Source organism: Taudactylus pleione, unplaced genomic scaffold (genome assembly GCF_031769625.1).
Source record: "Taudactylus pleione unplaced genomic scaffold, aTauple2 ptg000005l, whole genome shotgun sequence".
In the NCBI taxonomy this organism is placed as follows: Eukaryota; Metazoa; Chordata; class Amphibia; order Anura; family Myobatrachidae; genus Taudactylus; species Taudactylus pleione.
In genome coordinates this window covers 22180509-22196878 of record NW_028284408.1, presented here as the reverse complement: position 1 = coordinate 22196878, position 16370 = coordinate 22180509, and the positions used below count along the sequence as shown (strand labels likewise).

Below are 16370 nucleotides of genomic sequence, written 5' to 3'. Positions count from 1 at the left end.
TGAAATGCTCAGATAAAGAAGCAAATATGATAAATAAACCATCTCTGAAAGGGAACAAAAATCACTAATGATAACTAAGTGTGTATACAGTAAAAAGTCATTGTGTTGTAAAAACATGAGGTTTTAAACGCACATAAGTACTATTGTTATAGCAAGACAAACACTGGACTATAAACAGCCTTGCGTCTACCTGTACAAACATGAAATAGCTCAGGATACAGTACATAACATATAAATGGTGTTTTGGCTGAAGGTCTGGGTTGTATATGAGAGTTATTTGCACACATGGAAACTGCTATATATATTGCTGGGAGTTACTGTAGTAACATTTTTCTATGTAGTTAGGTTTTTGTTTCATTCACATAAACTTAAGAGTCATCTGCTCAGACATCAAACATTCCTAACAATTATTTATTTTTAGCTCCTCCAAGTTTGGAATGAAGAGGCATGTAGGTAAGTGTGTTATGTCTCTAAGGCCTTAGCCATGAGATCATGGCTTTATTATTGTGATCCATCCCCACCACAGATATAAAACTATAGCTAGGAAAGGGTGGCCCCTAGGGCTTAGCTACATGGGCACATTTCCCCACTGAGCTTGGAAAAGAGAGAACACAGACAGGGAAAGAGTACTGAATATGTAACATTGAGCAGAAGCGTCCACCGTTTACGGATATGACAGAAAACAGATCAGACCGTAAATGTGCTACATGTAAATTTAACATTTTCCCTGTAAACTCTGATTTCTGTTTAAGACCTTCTGTGTCTATAGCCCTAGAACCTGATACCAATTATTAGGCAGAAAGTCAATAGGTGATGGTGGACCTAAACAGAATTTAGCATTGCAAAACCACTGCTGACCAACTGAGCAGCAAAGTTAAAGTCTAAAAGGCCTATGTACCAAATAGCTTGGAAAAGACAGATTTTCTCTCGCAGTTCAACAGTTTTCAACAGCAAATAAACTGCAGGGACAGCTGAGCGAGCAGCTACACTAAGCACAGTTTTATCATCTAGCTGGCAAGTCATTAACCATTCTGGACATGTGTGACCTGTCACTGCCAAATCACATATGCACACATTATTATTATTATAAATATATAGTTTTATTTATTTATTTTTTAAAGTACACTCTAATTTTTTTATGACTTTGCACCTGGAAGCCTGAAAAATGGCTGCAGGTGCAACTTTATAAAAAATGAGAAGAAAAAAGAACAAAAAACATAAACATACCAAGTGCATCTACACTTACAGCCGAAGAGACACAACTGGGTTGTAATTGAGTGTTCTCACATAGGCAAAGCTCAGTGAGGACGTCTTGCAGCAACTGGAGGCTATGCAGAGCTGGACATAGGCATGAATATGCTATCTTCCAGGACTAGCTTGTCTATGTAGTATAGGTTAGGTACAAATGGGCATTGATAATAATGACTAGAGCCAAACCACACACAGGGGAGGTCTCATGTCCAGATGTGTACAACTTGGTGAATAGAGGCATTTTACTTCAACTGTACATCAGGCCCAACCAAATACATTAAAATAAGGTTCAAGTCTGACAAGGAATAATCATCTTAAATTGAGTAAATTATTAAAACATTGAGGGGAATTCCACTCAGCGTGAATTGAATAGCGACAAGGGGGAGCCTTCCGGAGCTATTCAATTGACCGCGCTGTTTAGTCCGACTAATCATTTCTTCTTGCCCCCTCCTGAGGGTTTGAGAAATCAGACTACAAACTGCCGGCCGCGAGGCTGTTTGCGCCGCACTAAACAGCCTCGCGGCCGACACTTTAGTAAGAGGATGACGGTTCTCGCGACTAAACACCCTGCTTAAGTCACGAGAACTAGCATTCTCCGGCTTAAGTGCTTCTATTCGGACTTAACATCGCTGTGAATTGAATAGCTCTGGGACCAACATCCCGGCGCTAGTCACATCGCAATGATTAGAAATCGCACTCATTATTATTTAACCATACATGCATAAAATAAAGATAATTGTGCATATGGATTAAATGTTCCATATGTTTGTTATCTGAATACAAAAGGCATGATGACATCAGCTACCTAAATAATTGGTTGAAATACAATAAAAAGCAACTGGATTTATACCAGCCTGCTACAAGAATAATCATCCCATAAATAACTCATTTTATTTACAAGGTAATCTTTCAAGAATGACAGCATCAGTTTAGACACCTTAAAGGACACTTACAAAAGGTGGAGGCATCAGAGGAGGAGCAGTAGGAAAAGGGGTTGTCTGACCAGGGGGAGCTGTTCCTGACTCTGGTGCTGACTGAAAATGAGAAACAATTTGCCTTTAAGTATCAGTCGGGCTAAGACTAAGAGAAGAAAGAAAGAAATTCCCATTTTGAACCAATTCAGTATAATTTGTGGAATCCTAACAATTTAAATACAAACTTTTAAAATCGAAAGACAATACAGCTGATTTCACAAATCCACCTTCACAATTTTCTCATTAACCCTGTTTAAGTGATGGATTGTTTAGGGCAGTGATAAGGATTGCTTCATGTTAGGTGAAGCCCACTGACCCAACCATGAGGAAAGGTAAACAGGCTTAAAGTAAGTGGTGCGTGTGTGTAATATATTATATATATATATATATATATTACACACAACCATACTGACCGGCACTCTCCAATTTGAATAATACAACAAACACTCAGATGCCCTCCACACTTGCAACTTAATTGACTATGCTCTGATGTTTCAGAACCTTTATGTACCTTTATCAAGGATACCATCAAAAAAGAACAAAGGTTCTGAAACGTCGGAGCATATTCAAAAAATGCTGTCAGCGTGTTGGATATATGAAAAGTTTATTGATTACATTGAAAGTACCATATATATGAAACAATAAGCAGTCGTTCCATATCTAGCGAGCTTGAAATAAAAAAATAAAAAAAAACACTTATTGCACTGACCCAGCAAAAAAAAAAACGAAAGCAAGCCCCTCAGTGTGACAGTTGCTAGTTTAGCCTCACAGCTGAATATAAAATTCACATACATCTATACACCCCCCACACACACATATATGTGAAGTTTTATAGTTAATACTGCAGTCTTTGTGTATAACTGTACATTTAAATACATTAAACTTCATCTTACATGTTATTTCCCAGATTGTAATTTTCTCTAGCATTTTATGTATCTGTGATCTGTGTTAGCAATCATCATTTAGTGCCATCGGCAAATATGGACACCTTACAGTCCAAGCCAATGGGAGCTCATTTGTAAAAAGATTGACACCAATACTGATGCCTGTCAAAATGAACCATAAACAATAAACGCGATCTAATCATTTAGTAAATATAATATTCACCAGGCATTCTTGTTATGGCATTGCAATAAATAACCCACTCTAATGGTGCATACACACGGTCAGACTTGCTAGATCAATGATGAACAATTTGACCAACGATTTCATGAACAATGAACGATTTCTGACAGTATTAAAATGAATTAAATCGTCCAAATTTGTCTGCAAACACAGTCGATGTCAGATATCGTTATCTGACATGCGGGTACTCGCATCGTTGGTCAATGCATGCCCTACATGTCAAAGATATGAACGATTTTTACAATCGTTATTCATATCTGATAGAAACATCTGACCGTGTGTAAGCACCATAATTCTGAGCATGTATTTTTTAATCGTTTTTATCATCTTTAAAAATTAAATCAAACTAACCAATTACAGCATCAACTGAGAAGACTGTGTAGGTAAAATATAGTCAACTTCCAGATATTATGTAATGGTCCAACTATGTCAACTCTCTATCACTTAGCATGTCTCTGAAAGGGAACGCATATAAGGATTGTATTTCACTATGTTTATATCTGCCATCCTGATCTAACAACTGCAACAATTACTTTTAATAATTTTAAGTCTGCTACTAAAGTATTGTCAGAAGATTGGTAAGAGATGATATTTTTAAAGAACTTAACTGTACAAAAACAAATCCATAAATCTAGAACCTTAAATAATGCTAAAGCTATTAAAAAAAATAGTAACCTTAAATAAAATGCTAAAGCTATAAAAAAAAACAACTAATAGTGGTAAGAAGTGAGGGGCTATAGGTTACACATATTAGAACATACACACCTATGAAAAGAAATACATTTAAGACCAGTGGTTCCCAAACTCAGTCCTCCTATTGGCACCTTAACAGTCCAAGCTTTAGGGTATCAACGCTTGAGCACAGGTGGCTTAATTAGTACCTTAGCCTATTTGATTTAAACATATGTGCTCAAGTGTGGATATCCTTAAAACCTGGACTGTTAGGGTGCCTTGAGGACTGAGTTGTAGGAACCACTGCTATAGAGAATACCCTGCATGCAGCATCCATACTGTCTGTAACTTATTCACAATCTACCATCAGCAAATTAAATAGCTTCACATCAAATAGGATCCTATAAGCACTGTATGACATATATAGCCTATTACTGCAGTCACATCACCCGCACGTCTCTATAGCATTGTTCTAATGACCCCTACAAGGATAATAATCTGACAGGAATATCCCCAGTAATACTACACATACCCCCAGGCTGCACAGAAACTCCTGCATACTCCATATACCAGCAGCACGGTATTCTGTATTCCTGCGTATAGAACCTCCTCCAACACCGTCCGGAGCCCCCAGCTCATACTACACCCGTCTACAACTCTACACCACAACCCTTCCTACTGCACACTGTGTCCCACTCTATTACACACAGAGCAGCCGGAGGCGCCCCATATACTCCCACCAGTGTCCCATTCCCCATCTGCAATGATCCCACCAGACCCTCCCCGCCAGCATCCCCCGGTAACCGGGACCCAGATAAACAAAAATCGGTTACCATCCCTGCTTCTGCCGTGAGCAGCCACTGGCCCCACCCCCTCAACAAGCTGCACGCCTATTGGCAGAGATTGGCACGGGAGGCGGGTCAAGCGGTGTAATCTGTACTGTGCCAGGGACCATCGCTCTCTGTCTGCCCTCCTCAGACTGGGGGGAGAGCAGTGACTATGCTGCAGCTACACAGCTCACTGTACATACTGTACACACACAGTACATGTACTGTATGTTTATATATGTATGTGTTTGTATATGCATAGCTATCTATCGAATATATATCTATATATAGATATATATCATATAGATATATATCTATATATAGATATATATATATATTATATATATATATATAATATATATATATACACAGATATATATACACACACACAAAACTGATAGGGGTCAGTTAAAACGGCTGTTGGGCTTCTGCTGTAACAACATTTTCTATACCCTATGTTTATTTGATGTAAACACACCTCCTGAATGTGAGTGCTGGTCCTGTGCGTTATCTTGAGTGTTCTTATACCCAGGGCCGGTGCAAGGTGTCTGGGCGCCCTAGGTGACATTTAATCTACCGTCCCTGCTCCCTCCAATACTACACACATTAGTAATGCAAATTTATAATATGCTACACAGCAGTGTCCCAAATTCATAATATACTATAGAAATGCCCCAACTAATATGGCACACAACAGAGCCCCAAAAGCATAATGTGCCTCCAGTGGCGGTTCTAGGGGTGGGCTAACAGGGCAGTCGCCTGGGGCGCCGGCCCCTAGAGGGCACCACTGAGTCCCCAGAAGGTAAAAAAAATAAATAAATCCCATAATAAAAAAAACAAAACAGCGCCGGTCCCCCTCAGGCACCCGGCTCCCTCCCTGCAAAGGCAGCCGAAGCTCACTCCAGAGCTCCAGCTCCCGTATAGAGCACTATGGGAGGGATGTCACGACGTCTCTCCCATAGATCCGTGGTGGAGCCGTGGTCAGACCGGACAGCAGTGGACGCAGGAGCGGGGGCCTAAGGTAAGTATTGTGTTTGTATTTTTTATTTTTCAGAAGGGAGGCATGGGGGCATTACTACTAGGGGCATGTCTATAAGGGGGCATTACTACTGGGGGCATGTCTATAAGGGGGCATTACTACTGGGGGCATGTCTATAAGGGGGCATGTCTATAGGGGGCATTACTATTGGGTACTTGTCTATAGGGGGCATTACTACTGGGAGCATGTCTATAAGGGGCATGACTATAAGGGGGCATTACTACTGGGGTATGTCTATAAGGGGCATTACTACTGGGGGCATGTCTATAAGGGGCATTACTACAGGGGGCATGTCTATAAGGGGCATTACTACTGGGGGAATGTCTATAGGGGGCATTACTACTGGGAGCATATCTATACAGGGGCATTACTACTGGGGGCATGTCTATAAGGGAGCATTACTACTGGGGGCATGTCTATTAGGGTCATTACTACTGGGGACATGTCTATAAGGGGCATTACTACTGGGGGCATGTCTATAAGGGGGCATTACTACTGGGGGCATGTCTATAAGGGGCATTACTACTCTGGACTTGTCTATAGGGGCATTACTACTGGGAGCATGTCTATAAGGGGCATTACTACTGGGGCATGACTATAAGGGGGCATTACTACTGGGGCATGTCTATAAGGGACATTACTACTGGGGGCATGTCTATAAGGGGCATTACTACAGGGGGCATGTCTATAAGGGGCATTACTACTGGGGGCATGTCTATTAGGGTCATTGCTACTGGGGGCATGTCTATAAGGGGGCATTTCTACTGGGGGCATGTCTATAAGGGGGCATTAATACTGGGGGCATGTCTATAAGGGAACATTACTACTGGGGCATGTCTATAAGGGGGCATTACTACTGGGGGCATTCCTACTGGGGGCACTACTATAGGGGGCACTAATGGGGGCATTCTAACTTTGGGCACTACTATAGGTGGCATTCCTACTGAGGGCACTACTATAGGGGGCATTATTACTGGGGCACGACTAATGTGGGCATTGTATTAGGGGCACTACTACTCAGTACTGTGGGCCTTGTGTATAAGGGGCACTAATTTGGGCATTGTGTAAAAGGGGCACCACTGTCTGTCATAACATGAATAAGGGACTAATGTGTGGCGTAATTTGAATTAGGGATACTGTATTATAAAGGGCATTACTGCATGTGGCATAATGTGTTATACAGGGCATTACTGCATGTGGCATAATGTGTTATAAAAGCCATTACTGCATGTGGCATAATGTGTTATACAGGGCATTACTGTGTGTGGCATAATGTGTTATAAAGGTCATTACTGTGTGTGGCAAATGTGCTATACAGGGCATTACTGCGTGTGGCATAATGTGTTATACAGGGCATTACTGCATGTGGCATAATGTGTTTATAAAGGGCATTACTGCATGTGGCATAATGTGTTATACAGGGCATTACTGCGTGTGGCATAATGTGTTATAAAGGCCATTACTGCGTGTGGCATAAAGTGTTATACAGGGCATTACTGCATGTGGCATAATGTATTTATAAAGGGCATTACTGTGTAAGGCGCATTACTGCACATGGCAATTATTCGCCACGAGGGGAGAGCTTGGGGGAAGCCCAGCACCTTCATAAGTGCTGGGCATGCCCCACAGTTTGATGAATTGGGGGTGTTCCGCAATGACACGCCCCCTTTCCGGAGGCGCGTGTGCTTTCAGCGCTTGCAGAGGAACGTCATCTACAAAAAGTTGTTGGGGTTTTTTTTTGGGGGGGGGAGGGGACGCAACTGTGAACTTTCGCCCTGGGCTCCACAATGTCTAGAACAGGCCCTGTGTGCCTCATAACATTGCCCCCAATTCATAATATGCCATAAACCTGTGCCACAAATACATTGTATGCTACACAGCTGTATTCCCAATTTATAATTATGCTATACATCAATGCCTCCAATACATATGCCACACAGCTGTGCACTAAATGTATTGTATGTCACTGCCGTGAATTATGCTATACATATTGCCACACATGTGCCCCAACTTCTTTATATGTCAAACAGCTGTGCCCACAATGCATTATGCCTGGTCACTGCCAAGGCTAAAGGTCATTACTCACTCCTAATTCTTCTAGATCTCTCTGCTGCTTTTGACACTGTTGAGCACTCTCTTCTCAAACAAACACTACAATCCCTAGGACAAAGCTCTTTCTTCGTTCTCTTCCTACTTATCCGATTGCTCTTTTACTGTTCGTTTTTCTGATTCTGCCTCCTCTTCGCTACCTCTATCAACTGGAGTACCGCAAGGCTCTATCTTAGGTCCTCTACTATTCTCAATCTATACCTCCTCTCTTGGCAAAATAATCCACTCTTTTGGTTTTCAGTACCATCTGTATGCGGATGATACTCAAATCTACCTATCCTCCCCAGATTTATCACCATCTGTATTGGTCCGTGTCACTGAATGTCTTTCTGCCATTTCATCTTGGATGTCATCTCGCCACCTGAAACTTAATATTTCTAAAACAGAATTAATTATATTTCCACCAGCCAATAACAGTTACCATCCTGATCTCTCAATCTCTGTTGATAACTCGACAATCCATCCTGCCCAACAAGCTTGCTGCCTAGGTGCCATACTTGACTCTGAACTGTCCTTTGTTTCCCACATTCAATCTGTCTCAAAATCATGTTACATACATCTAAAAAACATATCCAAAATTCAACCATATCTCACACAAGACACTGCAAAACCTCTAATCCATGCACTCAATATTTCCCGCATTGACTATTGCAATAGTCTCCTTACTGGCCTTCCCCAAAACAGGCTATCGCCATTACAATCCATTATGAATGCAGCTGCGAGGCTTATCCTCCTTGCCAAACGTTCATCGTCTGCTGCACCACTCTGTCAGTCCCTCCATTGGCTGCCGGTTTTCTACCGTATTCAATATAAAATACTTTTACTTACACATAAGGCTATTTACCAAACCACACCAGCATACATCTCTTCACTCATTTCAAAATATCTCCCAACCCGACCTCTCAGCTCAGCACAAGATCTACGTCTCTCATCCCCACGCATTACTTGCTCCCATTCACGGTTACAGGACTTTCTTCGGACTGCACCCACTCTATGGAATGCCTTACCACACACAATAAGACTTTCTTCTAGTCTCCAATCCTTCAAGCGTTCCCTGAAAACTCACCTCTTCAGGCAAGCTTATCAGATTCCTGAACCTCCTATATAACCTTCACAGCTTCCATATCTAATTACATCTGATTTCACAGTCCGCACACAACCTCACACATCATCTTTCTCTCACATCCTCATGACATTTGGCCGACATTCCTGTGTGACTGGATCAGGCAGCCCACCAAGAAACTCTCCATTCTGGCTGGACCAAAATTGCAATATATAGCACCTATCCTTGTGTATCAATGCCTATTTCCCTATAGATTATAAGCTTACGAGCAGGGCCTTCCTACCTATATATCTGTGTGTTACTACCCAGTTTTGTTCTATTTATGTTTCCAATTGTAAAGTGCAACGGAATATGCTGCGCTATATAAGAAACTGTTAATAAATAAATACATATCCATGCCCCAATATATATGACACACATCTGGGTCCCAGTATATAGTATGTCAGCACCAATTAACCCCCCACACATACACCTCACCCTGCCAGCACTCATTAAACCTACACACACACACATACTGTACACTTGCGTGTGCTGGGCTGCTGTGACTTAAGAGGGAGTGGGAGCGGTGCCGGACCCGGGTAATTTGTACCCGCTCCCCTCTCTCGGCGCCCCTGACTACATTGTATTATTTATGTCAAACATGTATATTGCTGTCAGTTGTTGGGGCGGCACGGCAGGCTGCCCCACCCCCTCTTGCATCAGAGCAGCTGCTGATCCTGTTTAACATGTAGCAGCACATGCCAGGCGGCAGTTTATGTTCGCAGAGAGGTTGGAGCTATCCAGGGCTGTAATTAGGGGTGTGTAAGCAGTGCTGGCACAGAGCACAGGGCTCCACTAGCTGCCCCACAGTGTTTATGCATAGCAGCCTGTAACAGCTACTAGGCGGATCTAGTCTGGACTGCTGCAATGCTTCACTTCACCCCCTCCAATCACCCATGCATCAGAGCAGCTACTGCTCCTCTCACTGTAGCCTGGTAGCTTTGCACCTTTCCTTATTGTTTGTGACCGCCAAGGCTGATGACAGCCAATGCTAGTTATAAAGCAGTATAATGACCAGAGCCCTTTCATTTGTAGTTTTATACATTTCACAGTATTGTGTGGGTATTTACACATATCTGTATTGTGGTGAGAGGGGTTGTCTCTCACCTGAATTGCCCACATTCTGGTGGGATAAGCTCCCTCCAAGGGAGAGGAAAACAAGATCTGCACATTCTACAGTTACAATAGAAGTTTGGAATTCCAGGTTTTCTGGGCTGCACAGCTCAAAGTGGAGATAGCCAGCAGGAAGTCAGCAGCTGATGCCGGACAAACTGGCTAGGTGATAGGCTGGGGGTGGTGGTTAGCATTAGGGTGCCAGGACCTGGATGGTCCACAGACATTAGCACAAGGAGTGCTGGGACATTTACTTTTATGTTTGCTTATTTTCTGTTATGTTCCTGTGTGTGTCCAGGCCTATGCTCATGTGTGCTAAGGTGCAGTGTTTGCTGCTATTAAAAAGTCACTGTTTTACCAAGTACCTGCCTGTCTGGAGTCCTCATTTCTATACCCCGTGTTACATGTGGTGGCCCGTACGAGGACCTGCACTGCTGTGTTGCAGTGCAATTGCTAGACACCAACGGCCTATCAAAGGAACTGACAAGGCAAAACGTTCAGTATACGAGAGTATGGTTGGTGAACCAGAAAAACCGCAGTTATATTAAGTACACTGTAACTTGCTATGCATTGTGCAAAAGCGGTTTGTGTTCTCAGAAAAAAAAAGTTACTTTGCTTTGTTTTTACTTAGGTGCTTGAGATATAACAAATGCTGATTAGTATCTTCACCAGCTAGTACGCTGTCTAATTAAGTTCACCTGTTGACTGAACAAGAGCAAGACACACATATTACTGAGGTCTAATTGAGCACTGCAGTGCTGGAAGAGAAAAGGCCATTTTTTTTTCCTGTGTTTTGTTTAACCCCTGCATTGCTGTAGAGAAAAAAAGCAGTGTTTTCTTTTTCTGTTAAACGTGAATTACAATTGCTTTGCTGAAAGAAAGAGATATTTATTTGTCTAAAATGGCTTTTTATCTAAAAGCACCTACACTTATACATACATCTCCCATTATAAAAATGGAGGAAGTTTTTCGCACTATAGTAAATTTGTTGGCCTCTCACCAAAAGACAGAGAAGCAAATGTTAGTTAGTGACCTATTCAATGGGCACAACAGGTGCTGGGCATCTGAAGAAAATGTCTGCCTAAGATGACCAAGAGGTGTATTTGCTGATATTTGAGAGGGTGGCACAGGGTTTGGCCAGCAGATATTGGGCTGATAGACTTGCCACCTAGCTCACTGGTAAGGCTCAGAAAGCCAATGCTGATTTGCCCTCTACTGATGAGGAGAAATATGACCTAGTCAAAAGTGCTATCCTGGCCAGGTCAGGTCTCACTCCTTCTGGGCAAGTGCAGCGCTTCCATGAATGGGCCCTATTACCAGGGGTTCCTATTCGGAAGCAGGTTGCAGAACTCGCCAGACAGAGGCGGAGTTGGCTCCAGCCAGGAGACTGCACTGCCGCTCAGATTGTAGAAATTATGGTTGTTGAAAAGTGTATAAGAACCCTAGTGCGGAATATGCAGTGCTGGGTCATACAGGCTGATCCTCAAAATTTAGAGGAATTAATTACAGTGTTGGAGCAGTATGAGACCGCAGGAAATATGACAAAAATGCCAGAAAAGAAACCAGGGAATGAGTGACCCTTTCAGATGGCATCCCATTGGCCTGTGACCCCGACTGTGACCCCTCCTCAAGGAAACACCACTGGAGATGCCAGGGTCGTTTGCTATGAGTGCAGAGAGTCAGGTCATATAAGGTGGGACTGTCCCAGAAAAACAGAGCCTATGGAGTGTGGGGTTGCTAGTATGGGTGCTATGTACCCCACTTTTTGCACAATGGTACCCCTGGATTCCAGACCCCCATTAATGTGGGAAACTGTTGCTGAATGGCCGAGAACTCCCAGCTATTATAGATTCAGGGAGTGAGCTAACCCTGATCTCAGAGGCTGTGCTGCCCAGGGTAGTAGAAAAGGTGCCAGGGTTAGTGCTCTGTGTTCATGGATCCACAGAAAATTTCTCCTGGGTGCGAGTGAGCCTCACCATAAAGGGGCACGCTTATGAGGTGGTCGCCGCGGTTGGTCCCAAGCTCCCCTATCCTATGATACTGGGATGCAATTTCCCAGGATTTATTGAGCTCATAAAGGAACCACAGAGACAACGCCAATGTAAAATTTCCAAGGTCCTACCTCAGAAAAGGGAGAACAGTGGTAAAGCAATGCCAGTCCTCTTTGGAGAGAGAACCTCTACCTGAAGGAGTGGGCGTAAAGCAGCAACCGTATTGCATTCCTGAGGCACGGCGACAAGCTATCCGGCAAGAAGAAAGTCCGGTCCCTGTACTTCTTACTGGACTGCTTGGATGTCGCACTGGCTCTTAGAAGGATACTTTGTCTGTGGGACAGCAGAAAAGAGCAGAAACCGGTATCCGCAAGGAAAGAAGGGTGGCTGCTCCTCTGCCAGAACACACTATGTTCAGGGGGTATGAAGAAGACACGCCTGGAAAGGTGGTTCAGAAGGCTGAATGGTCTTGGCTGTTGCGAAAGGAAAGGTGCGCTTCCCCAAGCTTGGAAAAGGGAAAGGGGGGGGGGATGTGTGGTGAGAGGGGTTGTCTCTCACCTGAATTTCCCACATTCTGGTGGGATTAGCTCCTTCCAAGGGAGAGGAAAACAAGACCAGCACATTCTGCAGTTACAATAGAAGTTTGGAATTCCGGGTTATCTGGGCTGCACAGCTCAAAGTGGAGATATGGAACTTCCTGTTTTCCAGGTCACCCAGAGCCAGCAGGAAGTCAGCAGCACTGGAAGGGTTTAAAACTCTCACACACCTGTTGCTCATTGCTCCTGATGCCGGACAAACTGGCCAGGTGATAGGCTGGTTAGCATTAGGATGCCAGGATCTGGAGGGTTCACAGACATTAGCACAAGGAGTGCAGAGACATTTACTTTTATGTTGTTTGCTTATTTTCAGTTATGTGCCTATGTGTGTCCAGGCCTATGCTCACGTGTTCTAAGGCGCAGTGTTTGCTGCTATTAACAAGCCACTGCTTTACCAAGTACCTGTCTGTCTTAATTTCTATACCCCGTGTTACAGTATATAATATAGTTCAGCGCCTGTTTGAATCGCCAAGTTATGTTATAACCTATAAAGAATTAAATTTTTTAAACTGGGAACGGAAGGGCAGGGTGCAACCAATAATGTTGTGCCTAGGGGCAACCTCACCATTAAATCCACCACTCATTGTGATATTTTAAATATATGTAATTATGTGTTAAAAGTGTGTATATCATGATAAATACCCATTGTGGGTGCATAGTTTTTTTTAGCCATTCACAGTTAATTACAATTGTAATTTAAGATGCAGATGTGCTCTCTGCACTCGGTAGCATAAATATCAGACATTAGAGGTGGGAGGCCACATCCCTGACAAAGTCTTTGGATGGTCTCCCACGTGATTAGCCTGCTTCAAGCTTGGAGTCACAGTGAAGCTGTGAGCTGTATCCAGGATCTTTTGGAAACTTATGTTTGAGATAAGCCTGCCTCTATATACCATTTGAGCACATTTTATTAGTGTTTTAAAACAAATTGTTTACAGATTTATGCTATGGAAGTCTCTCTATCATTAATTTACAGCAAAACCAGATCTTTTATCAAAGTTTTAGAGAGATTGTTTTTTTTTTTTTTAGATAAGCCTTTTCACATTGTTTACAAGTCAAGGGTCCATTTGGCTGTAATATCTTAATAAATAAAAATATATAGGTTTTACGCTAATCTGACATATGTTAATGTACCAAAACCAGATGTGGCAGAACTAAAAAAGATCAAGACGCAAAGATAATTTCATCAATGTTTGTATTAAATAACCTATTCAATAAAAGGCATGAAAAGCATATATATTATCGTATTCTACACACTGCATACATAACAGCATTATAAAAAATCTAACTAATCATGTATAGATGGAAACATCCAGTAGCTGGTCCTTTTCAGTCCTTACACTGTATAGACTTTCAGTGACAGGCACAATTTGTCCAATTTGAGTCTCACCAAGCAGGTTGTAAAGATAATTAAAAGTCCGCTCCTCCACTTCCAGACCTCCGGGTCTAATGTGATATGAGCCCCATTGGGCTAAGTTGCTCCATTGCGCGGCTATGAGGTAATCGCTCAGCTGTACTAGCGGTTCTTCTGGGCAATAATTCCGTCAGCCTGTGACAGCCCCACACAACACTGCATGTAGAGCACTCTGCACACCAGTATGATCAGCAGGCCTCCGTCTTCTGTCCATTCTGAGGCAAACGCTGGAGACACACGGACCGGCCGCTGTTAGTCCCACCTCAACAGATATCAGACCAGTAAACAAAATCCTCTGAAGTCTACTGACGTGTTTTGCTTCCTTAATGGAGGCTTTATCAAAGAGTATAGCCTTCAGGACACAGGTAACCAAATTTATACCTGCCCTATCTTATTGTGATTCGTTGTCATAATTTCCAATTAGTCAACACCTGTTCTAACAGGTGTCATCCATTGTGCTAATACAAAGCTATTACTTACATGCTTTTTTTCAAAATATCCATTATAAAATGCAAAATACACATTTTAAAAGGTGGTATCTTGATCTAATACATATAATCTATTACACCACTACACATACATTTTATTTTTCATTCCAGCAATATCAAACAATAAAAGTAAAAATACGGATTAGGAATTTAAAATTAAAAACAATTTACCTAAAAATTCAACAGGTCTTACTGGGATTCGAACCCCAGTCTCTCACCTTCATATACAGAATCACTACTGCTACACTAGGTAGCTAGTTGATACATGCACAGAATCAATATAGATCTTAGTGGATACTTTTTTTATTTATAACTAAGGTGCCTACACACTAGACGATATTTTACACGATTCGCCCGATTTTGACGCATCAGAGCGACTAATCGTGTAAAATATGTCCAAATCGTGAGTGTCTATTCACGATCACTATGCTGATGTGCGTACCCGCTGGTCGTACATCGCATCTTAAGATCTTCCCTACTTCGGGCAAGATTTGCCAATCTCATACACGATTTTGTGCAATATATAGATTTTGTGCACGATAGATCTTAAGTCAGATTGGACACTTTTTAGTACCATATCGTGTCCTGGAGTGCCGGGAAGCTGCCGGGGAGAGTTCAAGGAAAATAGCTCACGATATCGCATCGTGAGCACATCGTCTAGTGTGTAGACACCTTAAGGAAATTAGACTTTACTGTGAGTTATAATATAGCATATAATAGTTAAACTTTATCTAGATCATATTTAATGCACAAATTACTGCTCAAATGATGTATTAGACATCAAGCTATAGATAAAAGAAAGAAAAAAATTAAGATTAAATATCTAAATATCAAACACCAAAGCCTAACCTACATCTATCAGATCCCTACCAATACACTATACAGTATATCAAATGTTAAGTGTATTTCAAAGGGACTAGACAAGTCACTTATAAGAATCTAAACAGAAACAGAGAAGGTATGACTATTTCTATTGTAATGGAAGAAACAAACTCTGGAGAAACCCCAAAGTCTATACCAGATTAATGACCTTTAACTTCTAAATACCATGTTATGAAAATCATAAGAACATACTCCCCCAGATGTAAAACTTAGTTTATCCTCATCGGTATATATATATATATATATATATATATATATATATATATATATATATATATGTATGGAACCAAAATCGGTTGATAATCTATCCCATCCAAAATCTACACCCCCTATTTCTTTTAATGAGCGAATTACTCAAAGTCAATGTTGTCGTTTGTCCCTGAAGGAAACAAAGTTTGCAACCTAAATACTGTATCTATAACACTTCTTTGGCACATAATTTATGCCGATCTCCACCTCAACTAGTAGGTGGTATATGTTGGACTCCCATAATGGTGATACCTGTTGTATCACCATTATGGACATCAGCAAAGTGTTGAGAGACACTGAAGACAGTATTTATTCATTATGTTTAACCAATGCTCCCTAAACCTAGTCTTCAGTGTCTGTGTAGTTCTTCCTATGTATTGTAGGCCACACGGGCACTGCAATACATACAGCCATGGCCAAAAGTTTTGAGAATGACACAAGTATTGGTTTTCACAAAGTCTGCTGCTTCAGTTTTAATGATGGCAATTTGCATATACTCCAGAATGTCATGAAGAGTGATCAGATGAATTGCAATTAA

The 16370-nt window shown here is 41.9% G+C and overlaps 1 protein-coding gene across 7 annotated transcripts in view; it reads right to left on the bottom strand.

The window, feature by feature from the left end:
* PRPF40B (pre-mRNA processing factor 40B) overlaps positions 1–4815 on the bottom strand; it is a 155012-nt gene extending 150197 nt beyond the window's left edge. For all 7 annotated transcript variants that reach the window (XM_088446345.1, XM_088446416.1, XM_088446708.1 and 4 more), the window contains exons 1-2: positions 4555–4815; positions 2205–2285 (exon numbers count right to left, since the gene is read on the bottom strand). In XM_088446345.1, coding sequence (XP_088302471.1) covers positions 2205–2285; positions 4555–4581 — 108 coding nt within the window. In that variant the 5' untranslated portion in view covers positions 4582–4815. The remainder of the gene's footprint in view (positions 1–2204; positions 2286–4554) is intronic.
* Between the last annotated feature and the right edge of the window lie 11555 nt (positions 4816–16370).